This window comes from Malurus melanocephalus, unplaced genomic scaffold, assembly GCF_030028575.1.
Source record: "Malurus melanocephalus ecotype Western Australia unplaced genomic scaffold, MMel_1.1 scaffold_669, whole genome shotgun sequence".
NCBI lineage: Eukaryota > Metazoa > Chordata > Aves > Passeriformes > Maluridae > Malurus > Malurus melanocephalus.
Window position 1 is genome coordinate 229,966 of NW_026623901.1, and position 27,093 is coordinate 257,058.

Genomic DNA, 27,093 nt, shown 5'->3' on the forward strand with positions numbered 1-27,093 from the left:
CTCCAGCTTTCCCCAGGAGGCTGTGCTGGGAGTGAGACACAAACCTGGGGTGCAGAGACCCTTCTCTATAAAGATGGGTGCAATAGCAGAACCTGCCTTTTTCCATGTAAAGCTACTTCTCCTGGTGCTGTAAGAACATCCTGCTGGCAGGGTTGCTGCTCCTGGAGATGGATAACCCAGGAGTTCTGACCTCACTTATTGGATTTGTAGCTTCTGCTAAAAATTCAGCTCTGAGGAGTGTTTCCAATTTAAAATGAACCTCCTCGGGGAGCAGTAACTCACTCACGAGGAGCTCAAATATTCATTTACAGTTAAAGCTGGRCGAGGGAATGCAAAACAAGGACTGAAAGCGTGACAGGATGATGAACACCCAATCTGGGATTCTCTCCCAAATGTGCTGGTAGGAGCTGAAACTGCTGCCAGAGCCTTGCTGAAGGGTGTGGTGGGTGTCAGATTTAGGGGCACAGTGGTGACCKTGGCACACTGGGTGATCCCTGAGTTCCTGGCAGGGTGGAGGTGGAGGGCTTAGTCCTTGGATGCAGACAGCAGCAGCAGCAAGGATCTGATGGCACTGACACCAGCTTGAGAGAGGGTGGAGGGGGAAGAAAATGATTATTTTTTAATTGTTGTTACTAATTAATTTTTTATTATTTTATTATAATCAATACTAATTTATTATGTAATTTATTAATTGTTTTTTAAATAGGGCCCAGTGTCACCCCAGTGGGGCCTGTGGGTTTTTTCTCTCACTGCAGCAGCATTTTTGAGAGGAATAAAATAAATGTAGTTGGGAGCAAAATGTAAAAAAAAAAAAATTAAAAAATAAAATTTGCTGGTGAAGAGCCTTCAGGGAGCTGTTCTTCTGGAGACAGGCAAKGCTGACCTTGGACCAGGTTGGATTCTGGGCATCCCTGGGTTGAGGTTTGCAGTCCGGAGATGGGACTTGAGCTGCTCTGAACCAGCAGTGGTGTTCTGTGGTGATATCCAGGGATTGGAGTTCTTCTCAATGAGGAAAGAAAATTTTTTTTTCTATTTTTTACAGTGTAAATGATTCTTTCTTAGATTTGCACAGAGCAGGAAAGAAGATCCAATGTTTTCTCCTTGGCTGGAGAACGTTTAAAGTCTTGAATGTTTTTTCCTTTGGAAAATCCTTAGGGTTTTCTGGCAGCGTGGGCACAAGGAGATCAGCTTTTCCTTGGGGGGACGAGAGGACCAGGAAAGGCTGGAGGAGAGACCCTGGCACACCTTGCCCAGGGAGTTCATGGATTCCCCATCCCTGGCAGTGTCCCAGGCCAGGCTGAACTGTGCTTCGAGCACCCTGGGRYAGTGGAAGGTGTCCCTGCCAYGGCAGGGGTGSCACTGGATGGGATTTAAGGTCCCATCCCACCCAAACCATTCCAGGATTCTGYKATATTTAGGGTATTTAGGGCACATCGACTTCACACCTGTATATGAGAATATTTGTGGGGTTTTTTGGTATTTTAAACAGCAGGAGTTTGAGGAGTTGAGGGGCACCCACCCCTGTAGGAAAGTAATGAAATTATCAAATTTTATTAACAAAATCCAAAAGCAGCAGAGGATCAAGRTGTGTCAGGTGTTTGCCAATACGCTGAAGGTTTTTGCAGAGGGAAGTGGCCATTTCTCCTTTGTGTCTGCAGRGGGCAGAGCCATTCCTTGCAGCTGGAGCAGGGACATAATTTGAGAGTTGGGAACAACTCTGCCTACTAAACAYAGAAATCCCCAAGCAAGAACACCTGGAGTCAGCGTAGCTCTTTTAGTTTTTTGGGTTTTTTTCCCTGTATTTGGAATATTTGGGCATTTCTGGGAAGCGTATTTCAAGGCAGTATTAGATTATAGACAGTAAATTATTAYATTTAATACATTTAGTATATTACAGGTATTTCAATGCCGGTACAAGTCCCCAGAGTTTTTTTTTTTGGTGGTTTTATCATCATAGCATTTGAAGATGGACTTGAAATTGGCAAGGAATGTCTCTGTGTCACCCTTGATGTGCGGCTGTGCCCTGATGTGCTCCAGAAGAGACCCCAAAAAGGGGCTGCGTTTGGGTTTTTCCCCTGGAAACCCATAAAATGTGAAATTCCCAAGTTTCTGTCTTCTCTGAGCCCGTTTTCCATGTGCTAGGGCAGAGCAGCTGCTGTCAGTGAGGTGCAGGAGAGGGAGGAGGAGGAGGAGGAGGAGGAGGAGGAGGAAGAGAAGGAGGAGGAGGCACTGGCAGCCCTGAGACCGGGGAATGAGAGCTGCGGAGAGGGAAAGGGAAGAAATGAGGATATGGAGCCTGCGGAGAGCGTCCCGGGGGAAGGCTGGCCCGGGCTCGGAGCCGCCTGGCRCTGACCCCACACCCCCCGTGCCCGCTTCCCCTCCCGAGCGCTGGATGAGGAAGAGATGCTGTGGCAAACGCAGTATGTAATGCCCTAAATCCAGCCTGGGGGGAGGCAGCAGTGGGGCCGAGCTTTGCAGGGACAGCCTGCGGGGTCGGGCTCCTTCCTGGTGTGTGGGGGGTATGGAAGGGTTTGGGAGAGCCCCTGGAGTTGGTCACTTCAATTCGTTATAAATTGAGAAAGTGATGAGTGTTCCCATATGGGAGGGGTCTCCAGAGGGTCCTTGTGTGGGGCAGCCCTTCCTCCCAMCCACATCCCATCCGTGCTTGGAGCAACCCCATGGGGCTGGAACAATATGGGATTTAAAATCCCTTCCCAGCAGCCCTTTCCATGATTCTGCACAGTGCAGAGAACCTCTGAAGCAGAGAGAAGTTGTTGTAACTGCTCGAAATGAAGCGTTTCCGATCGATTTTAAGGGATGAGCTGGAGTTGGAGGTGGTTGGGTCCCACTGATCCTGGCAGGACTGTGCAACAATCACCTGATGTTTTATCMGTTGGGTTTGGGAGGTGGATGTGGCAGAGCTGTAAGGATGCTGGAAAATGAGGGATTATGGATGCTTTTGAGATTAGCTGGGTAAAGGACATGTCAGGCTGAGGAGTGCAGTGGCTGCAGTTGGGAGTGTTGGTGGGAACGCTGGGAATGGGAAAACAGAATTCTTAACAGTCTCCAGTTTGCTTTGAAATTGCATCAAACCTGGGAAGGAAGTCAGACTGAGCCCAAACTGCAGCCATCCTCTGACCTACCCCCCTTGCTTTCTTCCAGGCAAAATATTTGGAAGGTAGGAGTTGCATTTTTAATTTTTTTTTTTTAATTTGTTAGGGTTTTCTGGAAGGTGAATGGTCTGGTGCTGCCGGGAGATCCGTGGTCTGGGAGGGTGTCTGTGGGATGCTGTRGGGAATGTGTGTGCTATGGATGGTCTCCTCCTGGTTCCCCTTGTTCCTGGTGTTTATCCTGGCCTTTCTCTGACCTCTCATCTGTTTTTCTGGTCTCATACCCCAACTCTGGTTCCTACCTGAGCCACCTCCTGAGTTTCAGTTGCTCAGCAGGAAGTAACATCACAGYTCCAGTGCTTCCCATGGGAAGCAAGGAGAAAGCTCATCCTGACAAAGAGCAGCAGGGCAGGGAGCTTTTCCCAGGCACCTTCTGCTGTTCCTGGGATCCRGGTGATTCTTGGTTTGGAGCAGAATGAGCTAAATCCAGGGATAAAGCTGCACTCTGTTGTTACACAGGGAACTTCAGGATTAATCTCCAAGTTTTAAATCAGTAACTGCGAGTGTGACTTAAATATTGGCAGGAGGAGGTTGKGGTAGCTGGCAGCAGAGATGAGGAACTGTGGCAGTTTGGGAATGATATCCTGATGGGAGAGGATCTCAGTTCTGCTTTCCTTGATTCTGCCTGGGTTCCTGCAGCAGGAGTAGAGCTGAGCTGTGTTCAGCCACCACTGCAAGGAAGAAATTGGTTAGGAGGGCAAAGTAAAGAGTGTTGGTGGAGAAGCTTCTCGCAAGGGATTTGGGCAGTGATCCAGTGTGTTTTCCTGTAGGGAATTGGGGGTGGTCACAGAGCAGGGCAGTGCCCATCCCAGTGCTGGGACAGCTCTGGGAGCCTCCTGACAGGAGAGCCCTGGAGGGGCTGGAGCGAGTCCAGGGCAGGGAACGGAGCTGGGGAAGGGTCTGGAGCCCCAGGAGCGGCTGAGGGAGCTGGGAAAGGGGCTCAGCCTGGAGCAAAGGAGGCTCCGGGGGGACCTTGTGGCTCTGCACAACTCCCTGACAGGAGGGGACAGCCGGGGGGGTCGGGCTCTGCTCCAGGGAACAGGGACAGGAGGAGAGGGAACGGCCTCAGGCTGGGCCAGGGCAGGGGCAGGGGGGAATTTGGGGGAATTCTCTCCACGGAAAGGGTGATCAGGCACAGGCACAGCTGCCCAGGTGAATCCCCATCCCTGGAGGGATTGAACAGCCCTGTGGATGTGACACTTAGGGACAGGGGTCAGTGGTGGCCTTGGCAGTGCTGGGGAATGGAGGGACTCGATGCTCTCAGAGGGCTTTTCCAGCTTTTAATGATTCTGGGATTTTTAGTGTGATGGAAGGAAATCACTTCCCTGCTGATCACAGGCACTCACAGGGGCTGGGAATGAGGATATGGTACAGAATATAAATGTGTGTGTGTGCGTGTGTGTGTATGTGTAGCTCTCTATAGGTATTGGCTCTGGTCTCASTATCCAAACCCAGATCTTGCCTCCGGCTGATCCTTGGACCTGATATCAGAACTAGAAATGTTTTTTTGAGCTAAATCCCATCAAGAGCYCCCCTTCTCTCCAATTAAAAATCCCATTTCTTATGGTGGTCATTTTCCCCTTAAAAACTGCTGGTTTTTACCCAAACCTTCAATAAATATGCAAAGAATTTAAKAAAATCAATGTGTGTAAGTGCATTGCCAGCATTAATTTCTCTGCCTTGAATCTACAGTGGAAGGATAATGGGATCTTCCTGAATTTCTCCTTTTTCCACCTGCAGTTCTTGCATAGTCCCTCCCTCTGTATTTGAATGTGTCCACAGAGAATGATTCTGAGTTAAAAGCTGGAATATAAACCTTTCCTTCTTGCTGTCAAGTCCTTGTAATTCAGCTGGAGTGGGATCAAATGTACACTRTTAATCCATGTGGGTCCAAAGGCCGTGGTCCCAAAGATTCCCAGTTCCTGCTCCGTGCCCTGGATCCCGCTGCGCTCACGCAGCAGCTGCTGGGCTTGCACTGAATTGGGATTTATGCTGCATTTTTCCTCCGGAATTACTCATTCCCTCGAGACTGGGAAAATTAAGGCTGGGAAAATCCAATAGTTTCGGAATGGAGGGGCGAGAAAATGGATTTCTGGAGGGCCGGGGCTGGAGAGCCTCCGGGGGTTCATTCCGGAGCTTTTGGGATGCGAAATGTGGCTGAGGGAGTAAACGGATCATGGACTTTCTGGTAAAAAAGAAAGGAATTGTGATCTTTATTTTAAGCCAATGTCCTAAAAATAACCTCCAGCAGCATTTAAAGGGACAAGCTTCCAAATCTCCCCCTCCCTCCSCGAAAAAMCAGCATCCCTTTGGGTTTGGGGCTGCATATCCCACAGCACCGCTCCGGAGCCGGCCCCACCGCACCTCCCCGGGCTGGGGCTGCCGCTGGCCCTCTCCATCGCTGTTTTTTGGGCAGGATGAGGCGCTTTCCCGGCAGGGATGGAGTTAAAGGCTGCTCCGTGGTGCATGCTGGTACGAGGCTGGTTTGATGATGGAGCCGTAGTGCCCTGCCAGCAGCATGTGCCGGGAATGGATGATGGGAAATGTGGCGCTGGAATAAGGACGTGGCCCTTTGCCGTTATCCCTTCGTTCCCGGGTTTTTTTTTCTCCGTCCTAAAGCTCAGAGCCATGTAGGAGGCAGAGAGCGATCCCGCCGTGGGGATGAAGGGAAGGGGCTGCTGGGAGACAGGATCCCTCCGCTCCTTCTGCAACGCCGGCTGTCTGAATAAATTCCACAAGGGTTAGTGGCCTTCCCGGCGTTCTGCAGGGGCTTCCCCGCTGTGCTGGGCAGCGATGGAGGGGCTGACCCGGCGGGGTGTCTGCCCGGGCTGGGGAGGGGGTGTTGGACCCACGGAGCACTGGGACACAGAGGGATTTTAGGATGCTCCCGTGTGGAACCTGCCCTGCAGGTGTCACGTGCTGCAGCCTTGTCTGGTTTGGCTGGAGGTGCACAGAGTGTGGGGCCCCTCCTGCTTTATCAGTGTTTAAAAAAAATCCAGATTGACTCCGATTGACTCAGTTTTAATACCAGAAAAAGTTAAATTTGCTGTTAATTTGTTCTTTTTGGGCACCTTCAAGTACTCAGTTTTATTACTGGAAGAAGTTAAATTTGCTGTTAATTTGTTCTTTTTGGGCACCTTTCTGTGTTGAGTTTTAATACCAAATGAAGTTAAATTTGCTGTTAATTTGTTCTTTTTGGAGCATTTTTAAGGGTGCACAGAGTCAACGGTCTGTTTGTCACGGGTAAATCAGTCCCTGTGTTGGTGTCAGGATGTGTTTTTTTAGTTCTAAGCCCAATTCCTTCAGAGTTGGGATGGAATGAGAGCGTTGCTGTGTTGGTTTTGTGCTGCTCCCTGCCCACGCCGTGGTGAGTGGCAGAGATGTTCTCCAGGAACACCGAGCTCTGATTTAAGGTGGGCGCTACAATCTCCCATCTGTTTCTGCTCCCTGCATGATTCCAGGTGTTTTCTGTAGCCAGGCCTGGCAGAGCTCAGTGCTGGCTGTRCAGGAGCACTGTCYTTTATGGGGCGAGGGATTCTCTGTCCAAATCTGCACCAATTTGGGGCAGAAATCCCTGTTCTGGTGTGTTTTTTGCTGGGAGGGGTGAAGCAGGATGGGCTGGGGGTGGGTTCTGCCTTTTGTGGTGCTTCATGGCAGCACAACAATTCATGGARRTGTCCAAGGCCAGGTTGGACACTGAGGCTTGGAGMACCCTGGGATGGTGGRAGGTGTYCCTGCCCATGGCAGGGGATGAAAAYGGATGGGCTTTTAGRTCCCTCCCAASCCARACCATTCCATGATTCCACAATTCCATGATTCTGTGATTCATCAGTGGAGGGGCTGAGCAGAATCTGGTGTCTTGCAKCAAAGGCGAATGATGAAAAATGAGGATTTGCAGGATGATCTTCGCTTTCCTTCCAGAGCAGAGCCAGCTCCCCTGATCCTGGGCACTGGGCAGYTCATCACATCCCTAATTTTATTTCTGTCCCTGGGAACTGGGRACGCTGGGTGATTCACACCTGGGCCCTTTCGGTGTTCAAATCCAAATGTTGCTCCTTTGATGTAGTTTGGGATAACAGCAGGACACAGGGAATGGCTTCCCAGTGCCAGAGGGCAGGGATGGATGGGATATTGGGAAGGAATTGTTCCCTGGGAGGGTGGGGAGGCCCTGGCACAGGGTGCCCAGAGAAGCTGTGGCTGCCCCTGGATCCCTGGCAGTGTCCAAGGCCAGGCTGGACATTGGGGCTGGGAGCAGCCTGGGACAGTGGGAGGTGTCCCTGCCATGGCAGGGGGTGGCACTGGATGAACTTTACGGTCCTTCCCACCCAAACCATTCCATGATCCCGCAGTCCTGTGCCACTCTGCTCCCTCCTGCGCTCCTGTCCTGCTCTTGAGCATCACTTCACAATAAATTCTTTTATCTCAATGTAATTTCCTTCCCCCTCAAAAGGGCAAGGAAGGGAGGAATGCAAATAGGTCAAATCAAAATTCAAGCAATGGAAGATTTACAGCTGGCTTCAGATGACCAAAAAAAAAGAAAGTTTTTTTTTTCTCAAATCCAGATTGTCCCCTTCCCTCTGGTTTGCTTCTCGAGCTGTTTTTCCAGCTGGGTGACGTAAGGACATGCGTGTTCCAGGAGTTCTGCACAGAGCTTTACATAACGAGGCTTCAGTGGAGAATAAAATGCCCCAAACCAGAATTATTCTCATCAAAAACTGAAACCAGCCTTGTGTGAAAATTTGAGGGAAGGTGAGTGGTGAGCACTCAAGAGATGGAGAGTGGGCTTGGGAACTGCAGGGAAGAGCCTGGGGAGATGTCTCCGAGGTGAGATTGGGGTGTTTCCCTGGCTAGGCTGATCTTTTTCTGTCCCCAAAGCATTTTTCCCCTATTGTATTTTGGGAAAGCTTTGCAGTGACATGAAAAAATTTTCCGTGTCTGGTGGAGGAACATCCATTTAACACATGTGGAACAGATCTGACAAACCCAGAGGCTTTGGCCCTGGGACATGACAGGCAAATATTTTTCATGTTTTAACAACAAACTGAACCCTAAAGCTGGAAAATGTTGGCTTTTAAAACCAATTTACTGTAAAAATGGTGATATGTTAAGTGTGTCCCTCTGGTGAGCACATTCCCCTTTGGAAATGTGATGCTTTGGAAGGGAAAATACTTCCCAAGGAGGCTTTGCTTTTCATTTAGAAATCCTCATGCTGTGATTTTTTTTTTTTCCTATCAAAATTTTGTCCTTAAATCCACTTATCTCCTCAAAAKGAGCTGTCTGAGGTTTGTGTAAAATGCTGGTGACTTCTGATGAGCAGCCCAGGGAAAAGCTGGGCCTGGCTGTGCTCAGCAGGAGATTCCTTGGGAACAGAAGAGCTCAGCCTTGAGGCTTTGGGTGGCTTTAGGGGCTCCTTTTGTGCTTGTGAGATAAAACCAGTTATTGAATCTCAGAATGATTGGGTTGGGACCTTAAAGCTCATCCAGTGCCACCCCCTGTTGTGGACAGGGACACCTTCCACCATCCCAGGATGCTCCAAGCCCCATCCATCCTTGGCCTTGGACATTTTCAGGGGTCCAGGGGCAGCCACAGCTTCTCTGGGCATCCTGTGCCAGGGCTGTATTGATTAGACAAAAGTGAAGATGGATTTAAGGAGATGTTTTGTTCTGGATTTGTTCGGGATGGATCTTGTTCATTCAGAGCCAGTGGGATTTTGGGTGTTGGGTTCATGGACATCAGGCAAGTTAAGGAGTTTCTCTTTCTTAAGAGAAAGAGAAATGCAGACACCTCCCTTGCTGTGCACAGAAAGGGCTGTGGGTAGATAATAGTAGCTAGGTAGTAGATAATTAGCTTATCATTAGTTAATTTGGAGGAGCTCAGCGCTCTTACTGGTAGAAGCAGTGCTGTTCCTGCTTTCAGAGGGCATTTCCATCAGGAATTTCCCTCTCCAGGTCCGTGCTTTAGTGCTAGGCCTGGGTTTCTTACAGGGCCCAAATGCAATCTTTCATTGATACTTGGTRGGGTCCAAGTATGAATGATGATCCTTAAAGGAATGTCAGATCCTGGGCTTCACCATGGCTTCAGCACACAGAGGAGACCATGAAATAGATGGAAAAATGCATTTTTCTACCTACAGACACACAGAGTGTATTTATTTTGTGGCCCAGATAGRAACCATTGAAATGAGTGTTTAAAGTCTGCTCAGGAACGAGCTGGATTCAATTTCCAAGAGGAGTGGGCACGTGTGGCTGCTGGAGCGTTGCTGATGGATGGGCTGTAACCTGTTCCCAAAGCAGAAATGTTGGTTCAGCCTTTTTCCAGATTTATTTAGAAATTTCCTGAGAGCTTGGACGTGTGGAAGTGCTGAATCCATCTCTTTTATCCTGGTTGTTCTACTCCTGGGTGAAGAGTCTGGAATTTGGGCTTGGGCTGGAGCTGCTGAGGAGCTGTTTTGTTGCAGCTTTAGCAGTTGTGGCCACTGATTTATTTGTGGAAAGCACTGAAAGTGTCTGATCAGGACTGCTGGATTCATCTTTTCCAAAGTAAAGTCTGGATGCTCCATGTCTGTTCTGTGGATCCCACAGGGTGCATTGAAACGGGGCYCTGCCTGGTTTCCTTTGCTCTGGATGGTTTTTCCAGGTGAAATAGCAATGCAGAAGTGTCCTGGGGATGTTTGGAGAGATTTCGTGTTGCGGGATTCTCTCATTTTAACCAGTGAGAGTTCAGGGAGCTCAGTGGCAGCTGGGATGGCCAGGGGCAGAAGCAGAAGGAAAGCTTGGCCTTGACCCCCAGGGCTGTTGGGTGTGGAGGTGTTTGTGTGCCCTGGGCAGTGCCAGGGGGGWTTCAGGCTGGATTTTAGGGAGAGGTTCTTCCTCCAGTGGGTGCTGGCACTGCCCAGGCTCCCCAGGGAATGGTCCCGGCCCCGAGGCTGCCAGAGCTCCAGGAGCGTTTGGACAGCGCTGCCAGGGATGCACAGGGGGGATTGTTGGGGGGTCTGGGCAGGGACAGGGGCTGGACTGGATGGTCTGTGTGTGTCAGCTCAGGGTATTCTGTGATTCCACTCCATTACTCGATTCTGTGTTTCTATCCCATGATTCTATTCTATGATTCTATTCCATGATTCTATTCTATGGTTCTATTCCATGATTCTATTCCATGGTTCTATTCCATTACTTGATTCTATTCGGTGATTGTGTTCCATTACTCAATTCCATGGTTCTATCCCATGGTTCTAGTCCATAGCTCTATCCCATGATTCTATTCCATTACTCAATTCCATGGTTCTATCCCATGATTCTATTCCATGGTTGTTCCATGGTTCTATTCCATTATTCTATTCCATGATTTTAATCCATGTTTCTATTCCATGGTTCTGTTCCATGATTCTCGCTGGGATGGGCTCATAGGACAGCGAGTGTCCAATGGTGCCATCAGGGAATGTCACAGTGCCTGGAGCTGGCCAAGCCTGTCCTTTGCAGCAGGGAGCCCTCGGCACTCAGCAGAGCGGCAGATCATGTGCTGAGGGAAGGGAATGTTGGTTTACTTCCCAAATAATGCCCTCTCTGCCCGTTCCCTTCCGTTTTTAGCCGTGTGAAGGTGGATTCCTGCCCTCGTGGCTTGGCTGGGAGAGGCTGCATCCCAAGGATGTGCAGTGCCATGGAAATGCTTCAGTGACATGGTTTAGTGGTGGCCTGGCGCTGTTGGAGGCTCATGATGACCTCAGAGGGCTTTTCCAACCCAAATAATCCTGGGGTTGCAGGACATGGATGCGGTGCCCAGGAGCTCTCAGTGCAAGGCAGGAGCTGCTCTGCACCTCGGAGCCGATCAGCAGCAATCACTAATAAGAGGAGTTTATTAGCTGTATCTTAATTACAAAGCAGAGTAATTAGGGAGGAAGTGGCCATCTCGACAGCCTGGTGGTGTAATTAGAGACCAAAAACGCTGTAACGGAATCGGGAGGGAGATGAACTCCCTGCTCCATCACATAGCTCTGCAAACAGAGGCTCTGGGGGCAGCAGGAGAGGATTTCTTTAATTTTTTTCCCTTTTTTCCCCTGACCTGGCTGCACTGCCAGCCAGCACAGCACTTCCTGGGRAGGCTGTGCTGTGTGGAGTGCCCTTCTCCCTCTGTGCCGAGCTGCTGGGAGGTGCCAGGGAAGGATTGCTGCTTCCGAGGAGGTTTTTGCAGTACATCACTGACAGGACCTGCTGTGCAGGGAGCAGAACCCCAGCTCGTCCTGCTCCATGTCCTGCTGCTGGAGCAGCTGCCAGTGCAGCCAGAGCTGCTGTGCTGGAGCTTCCTGCATTGCTCAAACCTGGGTTTATGTGTGCTCCCACAGCAGGAACTGAGCCTGACCCCACGAGGGGTTTGGGGTTGTCCTGGCTGTGAAGGAAGCGGGTGCCAGGCATGGAGCCCATGGGGGATGGTTCATAACTCACCATGGGCAGTGGAACAGTGACTTTGTGCTCTGATGTGGAACATGGGACAATGTCCTGGCCATGGGGACAGCACCCATGAAATCACCTGTCCTTGCACAGGAGGGCACTTGGGGGCAGAGGGGCTGCAGAGTGTCCAGGGGGAAAGGCCCTGGGGGTGTTGGTGTCAGCTGGACAGGAGCCCAGGGGTGCCCAGGTGGGCGGTGGCACTTGGGCAGTGCCAACCCCGGGGTGGCAGCAGGAGCAGGGCAGTGCCCATCCCCTGAGCTGGCACTGCTGGGGCACCTCCAGTGCTGGGACAGCTCTGGGAGCCTCCTGACAGGAGAGCCCTGGAGGGGCTGGAGCGAGTCCAGGGCAGGGAACGGAGCTGGRGAAGGGTCTGGAGCCCCAGGAGCGGCTGAGGGAGCTGGGAAAGGGGCTCAGCCTGGAGCAAAGGAGGCTCCGGGGGGACCTTGTGGCTCTGCACAACTCCCTGACAGGAGGGGACAGCCGGGGGGGTCGGGCTCTGCTCCAGGGAACAGGGACAGGAGGAGAGGGAACGGCCTCAGACTGGGCCAGGGGAGGGACAGGGGGGATATTGGGGAAATTCCTCATGGAAAGGGTGATCCGGCCTTGGCAGGGGCTGCCCAGGGCACTGCTGAAGTCACATCCCGGGAATGCCTGGAGGTGGCACTTGGTGCTCTGGACTGGGGACAAGGTGGGCACTGGGCACAGCTTGGACCGTGGGGGGTTTTGCTGCCTGTGGATGCTGAGGGAGCAGGATTTAAATCCAGAGGGAAAGCAGGTGCAAGTTGGTGCCTTTTTGGGGCTGCTGCTGCCCCGCTGCCACCCTCCCCGAGCCTGGGGGGCTGGGACACTCTTGGCTCCTGCACATCTTTCCTGTGCCTTTGGAATGTCCTGACCTTGGGGAACCGGAGGACGATGGATAGCTGACACCCCGGATCCTCTTACCCCGGGTAAGCTGAGCCCTGGCAGCTCGGGAGGGTTTCAGTGCCCATCAGGACCTGTCTCCAGCTCTGTGGCCGCACTGCAGCTGGGCTGGGATGGGTCTCCAGAGCCTGGGGTCAGCTGAGCTCGGGGCCTGCAGGGATGTGCAGAGCCCTGATCCCAAGGCATGGCACACATTAGGTGTGGGTTTGGGTGAAGGGAGGCTCAGGGGCCCTCTCAGAGCTGCTGTGGGTGGCACAGCAGTGGTTTTGGGATGGGCTGCCCATTCCCAGCACACCATCCCTGCTGCTGCCGGGCTCTGCTGTTCCCACGTGACCCCGCACGGCCGTGGGTGTGACAGGGACAGGGCCAGCACAGCCGTGTCCCTTCCCTGCCTCCCTGGGAACGAGGGCCCTTGTCATCTCCTTCTTGTTAGCAGGGTTGGTGAGCCAGGAGAGAGCTGACAGCAACGTGGGAGTGTCCTCTGCACATCTCCCACCACATTCCCTGAGTGTGAGGAGGCCTGGGGCAGGATGTGCCTTCCCTGCTGATGGGRGACTTGCAGAACAAAAAGGAGCTCCTGGTGAAAAATGGGAAATAACCAAATCCTGGGCCAGATTAGTTGTGCTGAAACCCCTGGGAGTGGTTCTGGGTACCCCAAGGATGAGGTGGATACCCTGAGGGATGGGAACTGAGGTGCCTCTCCAGGGCCGTTCCTTTCCCCAGTGGACAGCAGGAGGAGAGGCCAGCCCTGTCTGTGAGCTCCCCTCCTCACCCCGCTGACATCGGAGATGGATCTGGGGCTGGAAAATGGTGAAGCATCATTAAAAATGGATGTTTGGGGATGCAGGAGGAGACATTAAAGACTGGCCAGGTTTCAGTGGCAGTGTGCCAGGCTTTGCTGTTGTTTGAGGAAGAACAGGGTGTCCCCCCTGAGCTGTCACAGCGCTCACTTCTGTGAGTTTCTGCTCTGAAGAAAAACAAATTTCCGACAAAATATTCAAATTTTAGTTATTTCTGCCCTTCTCTGGGCTTGTGCCCGGCTAAGGAAGCTGCTTGTGCCCAGCCCAGTGCCTGCTCCTGTCTGTCAGCCCTTCAGGGACATGGGGACTTCTTGTCCCCAAGCTCATGGTGTCACCAGACTGTGGCAGCTGCTTTGTTTCAGCGTGGGGGAGTGATGCAGATCCATCATAATCACCGGATACTGCCGGATTCGGTGACAAAAYGAACAGAAACAATTCATTTACAAGTTTTGTACATTTTCTCACATGCTTCGGACAAGAGCAAGAGGTTGAATTATTGATGATGCCATTTGTGTCCCTGGAACTAAATATTCACTTGGAGATATTCCTGGAGCTGCAGACAGAGCGAGTGCTCCCTGCTGGGATGTCTGRGTTGGGTGTGAATTTGGGGACATGGAAGAAGGAGAGCAGGGTGGTTTGGCCAAGGGCAGGTGGGAGATGTACAGCAGGATGTGGATCCTGCAGAGCCTGAAAGCTCGGAAAGGGACTGGAATTTTCTGCCTCTGTCCTACTGATAGGAATCTCTCCAGGGATGAGAAGTGCTTCCACAGGCAGTGTGGGAGGGCCTGCTGGAGGGGTAACGGGATCTCCAGGCTGACCGTGCGGGATCTGGGAGCGGTGGTGCCTTCTGCAAGGTCACCACGCCAGACAGCTCCTGGAGTCATGGAATGGTTGAGTGGAAGGGACCTTMAAGCYCATCCAGTGCCACCCCTGCCATGGGCAGGGACACCTCCCACTGTCCCAGGCTGCTCCMAGCCCCAATGTCCAGCCTGGCCTTGGGCACTGCCAGGGATCCAGGGGCAGCCACAGCTTCTCTGGGCACCCTGTGCCAGGGCCTSCCCACCCTCCCAGGGAACAATTCCTTCCCAATATCCCATCCATCCCTGCCCTCTGGCACTGGGAAGCCATTCCCTGTGTCCTGTCCCTCCATCCCTTGTCCCCAGTCCCTCTCCAGCTCTCCTGGAGCCCCTTTRGGCCCTGCAAGGAGCTGCTGGGATCCCTGGACACTTCCTGGGCTTGCAGAGGAAATGAGGAGCTGAAGGTGATGCTGGAGGCACTGAGGTTGAATGTTTGCCTCCTGCCAGTGGGGCCAGTGTGGGCATTTCTCACCGGGATTCCTGCAGGGAAGCATTTTCCGGGTGTGTCAAGAGGCAATCCCTGTCCCTGACCCCAGCTTTGCACCCAGAGCTGCTCCTGGAGTTGAGCACTTGTGTTGCTGCTGTTCCAAGCTGAAGCATGAAAAAGCCTCTATTTTTACCAAGCCATTATTTTGAATTTTTTTATTTTCTTTCCTGGCAGTGAGCTGTGCTGCTGAGCCCCCAATTATCTGCTAATGAGCTGTTCTCTCCCTGTAATCACACCTTCCCCTCCGTGGCTTTGCTCATTGCCATTCACCAGTGACCACAGGGGACAGGAGGGACACTTGGCCATGTCCAGYAGGACTCACTGTGACTCTCCAGTGTTCCGACAAAACCATCAGCTGGGCTCATTTTTTGAACTCATTTTCTCTCTTTTTGCCTGCCAACTCTGCCCCTCAATATGTGAGATTCCTGTTCAGATTTTAGGACTGGATCCACACTTCTCCCTAGGGCTTCCCATCCCCTTATCCCATTGGAAGTAGGGAGCAGAGTACTCAAAAGTAGGCAAAAAGCAGCGCAAAAAGCCAGCCACCAAGCCTCCACCTCCTCCAAAAGCTGGCAAAGTGGCATCTTGAAAAGCTCTGCTGACTCCTGCTGAGAAGAGTTTTGGAAAGATGGTGAAGAAATCCACTGGAAAGATTTGTGGAAGCAGCACTGATGGCTGCCTGTGTTTCAGCCCACATCCATCCATATATATATATATATATATATATATATACAATATGTATTTATAGGATCACAGAATGGTTTTTGTGTTGGAAAAGTCCCCTGAGAGCATCGAGTGCAACCATCCCCCAGCACTGCCGAGGCCACCAGTGCCCCATGTCCCCAAGTGCCACCTCCACGAGGCTGYTCARTCCTCCAGGAATGGGGATCCAGCCYTGGACCACYCTTTCMATGAGGAATTTTYCCAGTATYCCCCCTGYCCCTCYCCTGKCYCAGCCTGAGGCCGTTCCCTCTCCTCCTGTCCCTGTTCCCTGGAGCAGAGCCCGACCCCCCCRGCTGTCCCCTCCTGTCAGGGAGTTGTGCAGAGCCACAAGGTYCCCCCGGAGCCTCCTTTGCTCCAGGCTGAGCCCCTTTCCCAGCTCCCTCAGCCGCTCCTGGGGCTCCAGACCCTTCCCCAGCTCCATTCCCTGTCCTGGATTCGCTCCAGCCCCTCCAGGGCTCTCCTGCACACGGGGACACTGGGACACTCCATGTGACACAGCTGCTCCTCCGTAACTGCTCCATTTCCCAGCTTTGCTTCCCGAGTTGTTCCCTGTGGACTGTCAGGGTGTCTCCAGTTGATTTTCACCCACTTCTTCCCAACCCTGTCCTTCAGTCACTCTGTCCTTTTGGGATGTGTTTCCCAGCCCCGGTGCCATCAGGGCTGTCCTTTCCTGGTGCCCATGCTGGCAGTGCAGGATCCCAAACCATCCAGGGGTTGGTGAGGATTTATCAGAAATTACCTCATGTCTCAGATTGGATTTCTCTGTTCCTGTAACCCTGAATTCATCTGCTTTTTTAGCTCACTTTTAAAAGTTCCAGTGGAATTTTTATGGATTTATAAATAGCCATGGCCAGTGGCTCCCTGTTGGGTTGGGTCTCCCCATGGATGCCGTGTGGAATCTTGGATTGATCACATCCTGCATTTCATCTCCATTTCTCCAGAGTGCTCATCCTGTTTAGAGCTTACCCTGCTTTTGGTGTGTTTGGAGCTCAACCTGTGTGACTCTGTAGCCTGAATTTCAAATTCTTGGGCTCATTTTGGAGTTTGGGTGTTGGAAAATCCCGTTTGTGCTGGAARGTGTGTGACTGCAGGCCAGACCCGATTATTGACCAGGAACATCATCATTTTCTAATTGCAGCAATAAAATGTTCGATTGCCGGGCTGGGAATGCTGCAGACATGGAAATGGAGATGCTTTGTGCTTTCCCACTGTGTTTCTTCCTAGAAAAAGAAGTTCTTTATATGCATTAAAGGAGTGGGATGTTCAGTCTGTGTTCAGGCTGTGTTTTAATATGGATTTTATAAGAAAGGGACAACATCAGAATCCATTCCTGCGGTGCATTCCATGTTTCTGAGAGCCTTAAGGGGAAGAAAACTTGTGCTGGAAGAAATCCCTGATCCTAGGGTTCCTGGGTGGCCCTGGGATGGAATGGGATTAATGTCATTTGGAGKAGGCTGGCAGGAGATGCAGCCTCCTGTAGGGTCACCAATGCAACCAAATCCCAGAAACCTGGAATGGTTGGGTGAGAAGGGACCTAAAATCCCATCCTGTGCCAACCCCTGCCATGAGGAGGCACACCTTCCACTGTCCCAGGCTGCTCCCAGCCCCAATGTCCAGCCTGGCCTTGAGCACTGCCAGGGATCCAGGGGCAGCCACAGCTKCTCTGGGCACCCTGTGCCAGGGCCTCCCCACTCCCAGGGAACAATTCCTTCCCAATATCCCATCCATCCCTGCCCTCTGGCACTGGGAAGCCATTCCCTGTGTCCTGTCCCTCCATCCCTTGTCCCCAGTCCCTCTCCAGCTCTCCTGGAGCCCCTTTAGGCCCTGCAAGGAGCTCTGAGCTTTCTCTGGGTCCTTCTCCTCTCCAGTTGAGCACCTTGGCCTTTGAGCTCGGGATCTGCTCTGTGGAGCCCCCATCACCACCTGGACTCCCCCACTGCCCCCACGCAATATGACTTCAGGAAATGTCCCAGCTTGTCACAAGCAGCCAATTTTCCCTATTTTTAGGCTTCCATTTGCCTGAGCAGCTTTCCCTTTGCATTAGCAGGGGGAAGCAGCAGCCCTGCCAGGTTGGTGGTAATTGCTGAGCGATCGCCCGGATTTGSGATGATTTATGAATGATTATTTTCTCTACTATTTCGATGATTAATTCTCAGCGTAATTCTTTCTAACCACCAAAATTCTGCCTGTTCCTGCATCTGCAGCTGCTATCAACCTCATCCATCTCCTGGCAGCCGGGCCAGGCTATTAAATATAGATCCCTGCTCCCATTTAATATTCATAGCGATTAAAAGTGATGAAAGCAGCTGTGTCTGCCAGTGCCGGGGTGGAAATTGCTCTGCTTCGGGAATGACGGGCGAGCGGCGTATCCCAGAGATCCGGATAATTCCATACGGGAAGGGCTGGTGATTCTGAATCATACCCTTGGCTGGTGTTGGGATAAACAGAGAATCTTGAAAGGAGGTGGGATTGGTTTCCGTGGATTTACTGTGACAAGAGAGAGTTTGGAGTTTTGGCCAGGATGGCTGTGGGATTTGGTGCTGGCTGATCCTCATGGACATCCTCCACTCTGTCTGCGGGAGGAAAAAAGGCTTTTCCYTGGTCAGTGGGATAGTTTTCAGATCCAAAACTCCCAGACAGGTGTGGGGAAAGGCAGGAGAAAGGCGCACAGGGAGGTGGAAGTTGGAATGTAGGCACAATCCGTGCTGTGCTGGTGGTGGGACCATCAGGCACCTGAYAGCAGCGTGTTCCCGGGATTGGGAACACCCCGGGCTGGGGACTTGGGTGCTGTCAGGATGTGCAGGTCCCAACAGGGAAAACAGCTGAGAGGCCCCACTGTCACTGCTGTGACCTCTGGTGGCTTTGGGGTAACCCTGCTATTGTGTTTGAGATAAAGTCATTCTTTCTATTCCATCTCAGCTTTCCCCATGGGCAGCACTCAGGGAGGGATCTCTGCTCCTGCTCCGCTTCACTCCTGTGGTACCGATCCCACAATTCCAGCCCCTTCTGTAGTACTGATCCCACAATTCCAGCCCCTTCTGTAGTACTGATCCCACAATTCCAGCCCTTCCTGCGGTACCGATCCCTCAATTCCAGCCCCTCCTGCGGTACCGATCCCTCAATTCCAGCCCCTCCTGTGGTACTGATCCCACAATTCCAGCCCCCTGTGGGTTCATTCCAGCTGCCTCCAGCAGAAAGCTGGGTTTGATTGCCAGTGCAGCGCCAGCCCTGCCTTGGGGATGCTCCAGATGCTCTCATGGGTGGTGGGAGAGTGGCTCAGGCTTGCAGGAGGATTGGGGAGGCATTCCACGTGACCCAGGAAGGTGATGATTCAAGGTGATGTTTCTGGAAATGGGGATATTTGGGAAGGGAAAGGTTTCCACCCTCAGGGAGGAGAAGGAAGGTGAGGGATGGAGAAAGAAGAGAGCTGTGCTGGACTTGGAGAGGAAGATAAGCAGGGATGCACTACCCATCCCAGCCATGGGGCTGGGGAACTGTGGCACTCAGGGCTGGAGACATCACAACCCCACTCTGGAGGCATTTTGGGAATTTTGGAATAAAAGATGGAATGCTGAACCCTTCAGTCCTTTTGCCTCCTCCTGGAAAGGCTCTTCTCAGCTCTGCTCATCCAGGGGCAGCACTGGAGCAGCCCAGCGCTGAGCAGCAGCTTCGTGGGGTTGCTCTCTAATGGTTTTGAGGTGGGAAACCCACGTCCCTGGGATCCCCATGGGCTGCAGTGCATGGTCCCAGCATGTCCCCAGCACAGGGATGTTCCCTTCTTATGTGTGCAACCAGCAGCTTTCCCACCAGCTCTGCAGAAACTGCCGGCAATGGGAAGCATTTAAGGGAGGGAAGGTTTCAAGATGGAAAAAGGGGGTGGGCAGGGAGCTGTGCCTGCGGGCTCCAGGCACTGGGGTTTGTGCTCTCCAGGACTGAGAAACAAGCCCGAGGAGGCTTATGGCCGATGGCTGCCGATCCATTTTCCATAGATTAAATTGCATCACAGCTCCAAAAATAATCTCCCCGGCTTACGGTGAGGCTGCCTGTTCCTATAGCAACGCTGCGTGCCCGTGCCCTACAAACCAAACCCGCCCCGCAGCACCAGAGCCCGTCCCGAGCCCAAACCCAGCAGGAGGGGCTCAGCTTGGGGAGCRCTTGGGTTTGGGGCTGGAGGGGTAAAACAGGAGCCAGGAATGTTCCTGGAGAGGGGATTGCTGGGAAGGTGCTGCGGTTTGAGTCTCTGGGATTTGAGCCCGTGCTTGCAGATGTTACCCGAGCAGAACGGGAAGAGCAGGAAGCGGCAGCAGCTGCATTTGTGGAACCTTCCCGGAGCAGGGGGGGAGGAGGAGGAAAGGGAGGAGGAGGAGAAGGAGGAGGAGGGTGTTATGTGGGTTACTGCAGTGCCCGGGGCCAGCCCTGCTGTGCCACGCTTGTCTCATGGCACAGGGAAGAGGGGTGGATTTGGGGTTGGGTTGTCAAAGCCCCTCACACCCTGCTCAGCCCAAATCCACCACTCCGGCCTGGGSTCCTGGAGGGGTTGGCACCAAGCCCTGCACAAGGCCAGGGCAAAGGGGGATGGATTCAATCATGAATGGCCCATGGTGGGCACGGGGAGATGTCCTGGATACTCTGGGAATGCAGGAATCCTTGGGAGGATTCTGTGAAGGCTGGGCTGCCTCATCCACGGCACAGGAGCCAGAGGAACCTGGCAATTTGTTGTGTGATTTCTCCTGCCAGCCTTTCATGTTTGTTTTCTCGAGGAGCCTTTGTTCCCTGGGGAAGAGCGACAGGAATTCCTGCTGAATGTCTGCCTTTCATTCCCAGCACGGCTTGTGCCGAGCAGGAGCAGCGGGGTGAGCTGGGGTGAAGCTCCTGAGCCGGGGATGTGCTGCTTCCCGAGAGGATCCAGGGCCACCTGCATCCCGGCACGGGGCTGGAGTCCCCCTGGCACACCCCCAGAAGGGCTTGGTGCTTTGGGGAGGATCTTTATTCCATGGAGAGCAGATGGCAGGSCTGGAGCAGCAGGAGGGATGAGGGCAGTGGGAGCAGAGCTGTTGTCCTGCATGGGAAAAGGGGATCCATCCCTGAGCCCTTCCCTCCGCAGGAACAGGGTGTGCTGGGGGCTGGAAACCGGGATTAAAGCACTCCCTGTGTCCTTGGAGAGTCTGCCCTGTGTGGAGGGGCAGGGAGGCCTTCCCAGCTCCTGCAGGGCTCCCAGGCATGGTCCAGATCCCGATCCCAGCCCAGCTGTTGGTTTGAGTTTTAATGGGATCGAGGAGCTGCTGGGAGCTGYGGATCCAGAAGGGCCAGACTGGGGGAAAGGAGCAAGGACAGCATCCAAAGATCAGGAGAGCACTGGAATAGAATCTCAGAATTTTAAGGTTGGAAATGGAAAAGTCCTCTTAGAGCATTGAGTGCAGCCACTGTCCAGCATTGCTAGGGCCACCACTGACCCTTGTCCCCAAGTGCCACCACAGGGCTGTTAAACCCTCCAGGGATGGGAATCCAGGGTCAATCCAGGCCTGACCACTCTTTCCATGAGAAATTTCCCCAGTATCCCCCCTGCCCCTGTCCTGGCCCAGCCTGAGGCCGTTCCCTCTCCTCCTGTCCCTGTTCCCTGGAGCAGAGCCCGACCCCCCCGGCTGTCCCCTCCTGTCAGGGAGTTGTGCAGAGCCACAAGGTCCCCCCGGAGCCTCCTTTGCTCCAGGCTGAGCCCCTTTCCCAGCTCCCTCAGCCGCTCCTGGGGCTCCAGACCCTTCCCCAGCTCYGTTCCCTGCCCTGGACWTGYTCCAGCYCTGGAGCATCCTCCACCTSAGCCAGTCCTCACTTCCCTGTTCTGGTTCCTCCTCATTCCCTGCATGTTTGGACCCCCCTTSAAAGCCATCCCTAAAACTCCCKGGGTTGGGACACACTCCCTGTGCTGGGAAATGTTCCAGTCAGACTCTGCTGGGTGTCCTTCATCATCTTCCTCTTCCCTCTCCTAAATYCTCCCAAGCTTTTAGGAATCTGTGTTTTTGCAGCTTCCCAGAGGTTCTGTGACCCTGAGTGGGTGCAGTTAGGATCCCCTCATGGGGGTTGAAGTCCCAGTGATGTGACCTCGCTGGGCCCGTTGCACTTTTGCTTCTGCCAATCCCCAGTGGTSCATCCTCGGATGAGCACTCCTGGATAGACTCTCTGTGGGTGTTTCCTGACCTTCAGGGTGTTTCCCCACCTTAGCAAAGCCAAATCAATGTTTTTCCCCTGTCTGATAGAAAAGCTGGAGGAAGGGCAAGATCCCTAAAGCTGTGTTCGGCCAGGCTCCRACCAAAGACCTCCAGGCAGAGCCTTGTTGCTCTTCCCCCTTTCTGGATGAGTGAATCCTTCATCCTCAGCAACAGGATAAATATTTCTGCTGCTCTCTCCTCCAGCCCTTYAAGACCATCTTCAGCTGGAACTGTAGGAATTGGTTGGTCAAATTGGTTGGACTTGATGGTATTGAAGGTATTTTCCCACCTAAATCCTGGGATTCAAAGCAGCTTCCCTTGGGACCACCCCTGGTGGGGGAAGGAGGGGCTGTCAGAGCCCTGTCCTGTGCTGTGTCACAGCATTGCTGGGGCCCTTTGTCCTGCTGGTCCCTGGAAAGCAGCTGGAGAGCTACTGGGGRTGGCCTGGGGGAGCCAGGGGTTCCTGGGCTCCAAATGCATCTGCTGCAGAGTTGACAGGCTGCTGCTTGCTCAGGGAAGAAGGAATTTGTGTTTCTGTCCCTTTTGAGCTCCCAGGAGAAGGATGGAAACATCTTCAGAGCAGGTGTCAATGCTCTCCACTGGGGGATGGCAGTGAGGAGCTTGGGGTGCTCTGCCTGATCATTTCTGCTTTAACCAGCTCTGATTTATTTGATTGTAGCTGTGACATTGGATTTTCTTTTYCCCATGCTTTGATTTGAGATAATTGCAGTAAATTACATTGAGTTATTTTCTTACATATATTATAGAATTAATTGTATGTATTATTATATCTATAAATATATTTCTGTTGTGAATTGGCTCCTGCTCTAGGGGAAGGTGTCCCTGCCCATGGCATGGGGGTGGAATGAGATGAGCTTTAATGTCCCTTCCAACCCAAACCATYCCATAATTCTRTGATTCCAGTTGCCCAGGCTGGAGGAGAGAGGTGGGATCCTCCTGCCCACCCTGCCAGCACTCCAGCATCCCACAGCAGCAGCTTTGGGACAGTGGGAAGTGCTGAGGGATGCTCAGCTCAGCCAACTCAGCTGTAATGAGCAGCATCGCTGGGCTGACCCTGGTTCCTTCCCCTTTTCCTGGGCTTTGAGGCGTTTATATAATTCTGCACAGCGATAAAAAATTGGGCCACTCTGTGTTTCTGCCTCAAGCTGAGCACTCGGGCAGGGATTGTTCCCACAGCCTCAATCAATGGGCAGGAAATAATGTCCTGGCAAAATGCAGAGCCCGGCCCTGTCCGTGCTCTGCCATCCCTGTGGTGACACTGGAGCAGYTCYSCAGGGAATGGTCCCGGCCCCRAGGCTGCCASAGCTCCAGGAGCGTTTGGRCAGCAYTGCCAGGGATGCACAGGGGGGATTGTTGGGGGTCTGGGTGATCCTTGTGACTTCTTCCCAGCTCAGGGCATTCTGTGATTCTGTGAAAAATCCCCAGGCTGTGATTTGGGATTACAGGGTGATCCAGGCTGTGCTCTGGAAACCCCAGAGCCCATGGGAGCCTGGACTTTGGGGCAGCATTTTGTGTAAGGCAGGAGGGGGAAAAAATGAGAGGGAGGGATGTGGGGGTTTAATGCTGCATGGGGATGGGCAGAGGAACCAATCCTCCTGCTTGGCACAACTTTTGCAGCCCTTGTAAGCAGATAAAATTGTCTTTGTGAATTGTGTTTGATGTCTGCAAACAGAAAATGAGGAAATTCGGATTCTCCCCTTGAATCCCTCAGAGGTGGGTTTTGCCATGTTCAGGCTCTTGTTGTCAGTGACAGCTGAAACAGCGGGGTTGGCTTCTGTTCCTGAGAGCTTTATAAAACGTGGGAATTTATTATAAATTGGCTGTTAAAGCCAGCCTCGTTAGTGATCAGATCCCAGTGCTGTGGAAAGAGGTTCCTGCCCTCTGGAGCTTGGGCAGCAGGCATAGCCTGGGAGGGCATGCTGGTGGGATGAGTACAGATTTCACCTGGAGAGAGAGATGGAGAAAGAGGCCAGAGAGGCCCTGGAAAGTGCCAGGGACACAGCTTAGAGCAGCAGGAGCAGCCCTGTGTCCCTCCCCCCATGCCCGGGGATGGAATGCTCTGCCCGTGGAAGCACTGGCACATGACAGGTACAGGGACAACATCCAGAGCCCAGGGAACGTGCCCAAGCTGCTGGAGACCTCTGTGTGCCTCAGTGTGGAAGGCACCATGGGAATACCTGAAACTTTTGTAGCAGAAACTGGACTTGGAGGAGGTTTGGGTTATTTTCTGTGCTGGTRGAAGAGTGGCTTCGGTTTTCTTGGATTTCTTCGGATCTTTCGGGGCTGGTCCGTGTGGTGCCTGAGGTGAGCCTGTGCCATCACTGTGGTGCCTCTSTGCATCCTCCTGGGATGGAGCCCTTGGAATCCTGCCCGTTCCTGTTCCCTTCCCCTGCCACCTGTGCTGGAGAATTTGCTGATGCCGGCTGTATTTCAAACCTCTGGTCCTGTCCCCTGTGCAGGCTCAGCAGCTCCCCAGCAGCTCAGCTGGTAGCTGCCCTTCCCTGGGGAGCTCTCATCTGGCTTCCTGTGGCTGCTCTGATTGTCCTTGGTRGCCACTTCCTCTGCTGGCTCCACCAGCTGCTGCTCGTGGTGTTCAGTTGGGTTGCAGAGGGACCRAACTGTGACAGCAGGGAGGTGCTGCCCTGGTGTTTCATTGCAGTTAGCTCTGTGCCCCGTTTCCCTTAGATTTTTCCCCGTTGTCCTTGGGCAGTGGGATTGGTCCTGGTCTGGAGGATCAGCCCTGTCCCTGAGCTGTGCCCCTGTCCCCTCACATCCTCTCTGGGTGGGCTCACCACAGGCCCTGGTGTGGCACCGTGCCCTGCTCTGCTCCTGCTGCTGCTCCGGGTTGGTGATCCTGTCTCATTTATCCACATCCCTGCCTTTGGAGCACAGCAATCAAAGGGTGCTCCTCCTCTGCTTTCCTGAGCTGTGGATTCAGTGCCTGAGCAGCTCTCTGGGTCCCCACAGCATTTCCAGCTCCTATCAATGAGCCAGGAATAGCAGCCAAACACCCACCTGCCAGGGAATCACGGGTTTCCTCCTTTTCTCGCAGCCCAGAGTGGGAATGYGCTGCCCCYCTGTTACACCAGAGCCAYCCCTGAGCTCTGTGCCTGGATCCTTTGGAGGATGTTCTCACCCTGCTCTGACTCCCCCAGCCCTGGCAGAGAAGCTGCAGCCAGGTTCTGCTGGTGCCCATCTCTCTGAAATCCAGATGATGGAGAGTGGGGGATGAAGGAGCACCTTTCTGCTCTGCTGCCTCAGTGGGTTTTGGGAGCTCCTGGAAAACCCTTGGCTGAAGTTCTGAGCATAAGGATGGGGCACAGCTCCCACCCAGGACCTGCTTCTCTCTCTTTGTATTTGCTGTGGGTGCTGCTGCCTCTTGGTGCCACTCACCTCCTCCCTGGGGGAGCAGTGGGGTGATCAGAAATGCTGTGTTACCCTCTCTGAGTGGTTTGGGGTTAATTTCCTGGTTTTAAGTGTTCTGGAGTCACAGGAATTTTTGCTGTAGCTGAGGTGCTGACCGTGGAGTTTCCTTTCTRAAGATGGTTTTGGGTAGCAGCGTTACTTTTCTCGGTGTCTCAGTGACCTTTCCCTCGGGTGAAGCTGTTCACCCCGCCCCGAGCAGAGCTCCCAGAGCCCCCAGAGCAGGGTGGATCCACTCCGGTGTGCCCAGCAAGTGCAGGTTGGGTGCGTGACACCCCCTGTTCTGCCACACCTCCCACCCCCTCACCGGATCTCGGTGACAGCCCCAGGAGTGCCACTCAGGGCTCAGGGTGCCACCCCCACCGTGGTGRCCGCGACCCCCAGCCCGGCGCTGGGAGGAGGCGCTGCCGGGTCCGGGGTAACCATGGAAACGCTGTTCTCTCCATCCCTCCTTGGCAGATGACTCGGGTGACGAGGAGCCCGCCTCGCAGTCCGACAAGAGCGAGCTGCACGGCCCCCTGAAGACCCTGTCSAGTAAGCTGGAGGACCTGAGCACCTGCAACGAGCTGATCGCCAAGCACGGCGCGGCCCTGCAGCGCTCGCTCAGCGAGCTGGAGAACCTGCGCCTGCCGGCCGACAGCGGAGAGAAGATCAAGGCAGTGAATGAGCGCGCCACGCTCTTCCGCATCACCTCCAATGCTATGATCAACGTGAGTGCTGCCTCTCCTCCCCCCTTCCTCTTCCTCCTCCTCTTCCTCCTCCGTCCTGCCCTCCCTGCTTGCTCCCCGTGGCTTGGCTCGTGTTACGGCACGGCGCTGAGGGGATGGGAAGTTGGGAAGGTGCAGATGGGAAGAGGGCAGAGATGTGGACCGTGCCGAGACACAGCTCTGCTCCATCCTTGCAGCCCGCTCCCTTGGACAGGGCATTTCTGTAACAGTGGCAGTGTGGATGTTGGGAATGCTGAGGGGCTTTCTGCTTCTCCATGGGGGAAATTCTGACCAGAGCAGCACTTCTGTGCCCCACATACTGCATCCCTCAGATCCTCAGTGCTTCCATGAAGCTGCTTGTGTTCCACACGGCTGCAGGATTTAACCATTTCACCCCCTCGGGGTCTCGTGCCAGCCGTGCCGGGTTGTYGGAGGTCAGGTCCTGCCTTGTGCAGCCTCATGGTTCTTTTTTGGAGATGGCTCGTGTTTGGAGTGTGGCTCTGCCTCCATCGCAGCCCTGCCTGGGGAGCCTGCTTTACCCCAGGGAGCTCTGACAGAGAGCAAAACTGAATAAAATATTTAAAGGGAATTAAAAAAAAATCCCAAAGCTTCCCCGAGCTGGAATAATGTATGAAGGCAGAGCTCAGGGAATTGTGAATGGAGCAGCGCTGTCGCTGTGCTGTCCCAGCCCTGAGCACGAGGAGGTCGGGTGGTGTTTGATGTGGGCATTAAAAAATAACAGTAATTCCCAGCAGGAGCTGGAGGGCACTCGGAGCTCCATGGTCGCAGCATCCTTCCCATTCCCACTCCTAGGATTCTGTAACCACAGGGGGAAAGGGCTTCCTGAGTTGGTCTCTTGTATTTCCGAGCAGTTTGGGGTGCTTGTGCAGCACTCTCCCCACGGAGAGTTTGTTTTGAGTTTTGGGAATGGGGTTGGCAGCATGGTGGGAGGTGCCAGCTGCCCCTTGGTTTGCTGTCAGGAGGCAGAACAGCAATGGGATGTGGGCAGGGAATTGTCAGGGAGAGGCTTTCTCCGACAGCCTTTGGGAAGGGATGAGTAGAGCAATATTAGCTGTGTCCAGCCCAGAGAGGAGGAGGAGGAGGAAGAGGAGGAGAAGGAGGAGGTTGTGCTGGTTGCGACGTGATAAAAGCTTGAGCGAGGCTATCGGGAGGGTGGGGAATTCCACAAAAACTGCCATGCCGGAATAAAACAGCAGGAACAGGGCTTGTCTGAAATTCCAGGCAGGTAAGAGGGGCCAGGGGGGTGGCAGGGCACGTTCTCACGTGGATGCTGTGGCACTGTGTCCAGCAGCATCCTTGGAGATGCCTGGGGGAAAGGC

General features: G+C 53.4%; 1 protein-coding gene across 1 annotated transcript in view; it reads left to right on the forward strand.

Annotated features, from left to right (window-relative positions):
- The window catches only part of OSBP2 (oxysterol binding protein 2), a 93,841-nt gene that overhangs the window by 40,212 nt on the left and 26,536 nt on the right, over window positions 1–27,093 (forward strand). The window contains exon 4 of the mRNA XM_057383910.1: window positions 25,506–25,756. Within this exon, the coding sequence (XP_057239893.1) occupies window positions 25,506–25,756 (251 nt within the window). The remainder of the gene's footprint in view (window positions 1–25,505; window positions 25,757–27,093) is intronic.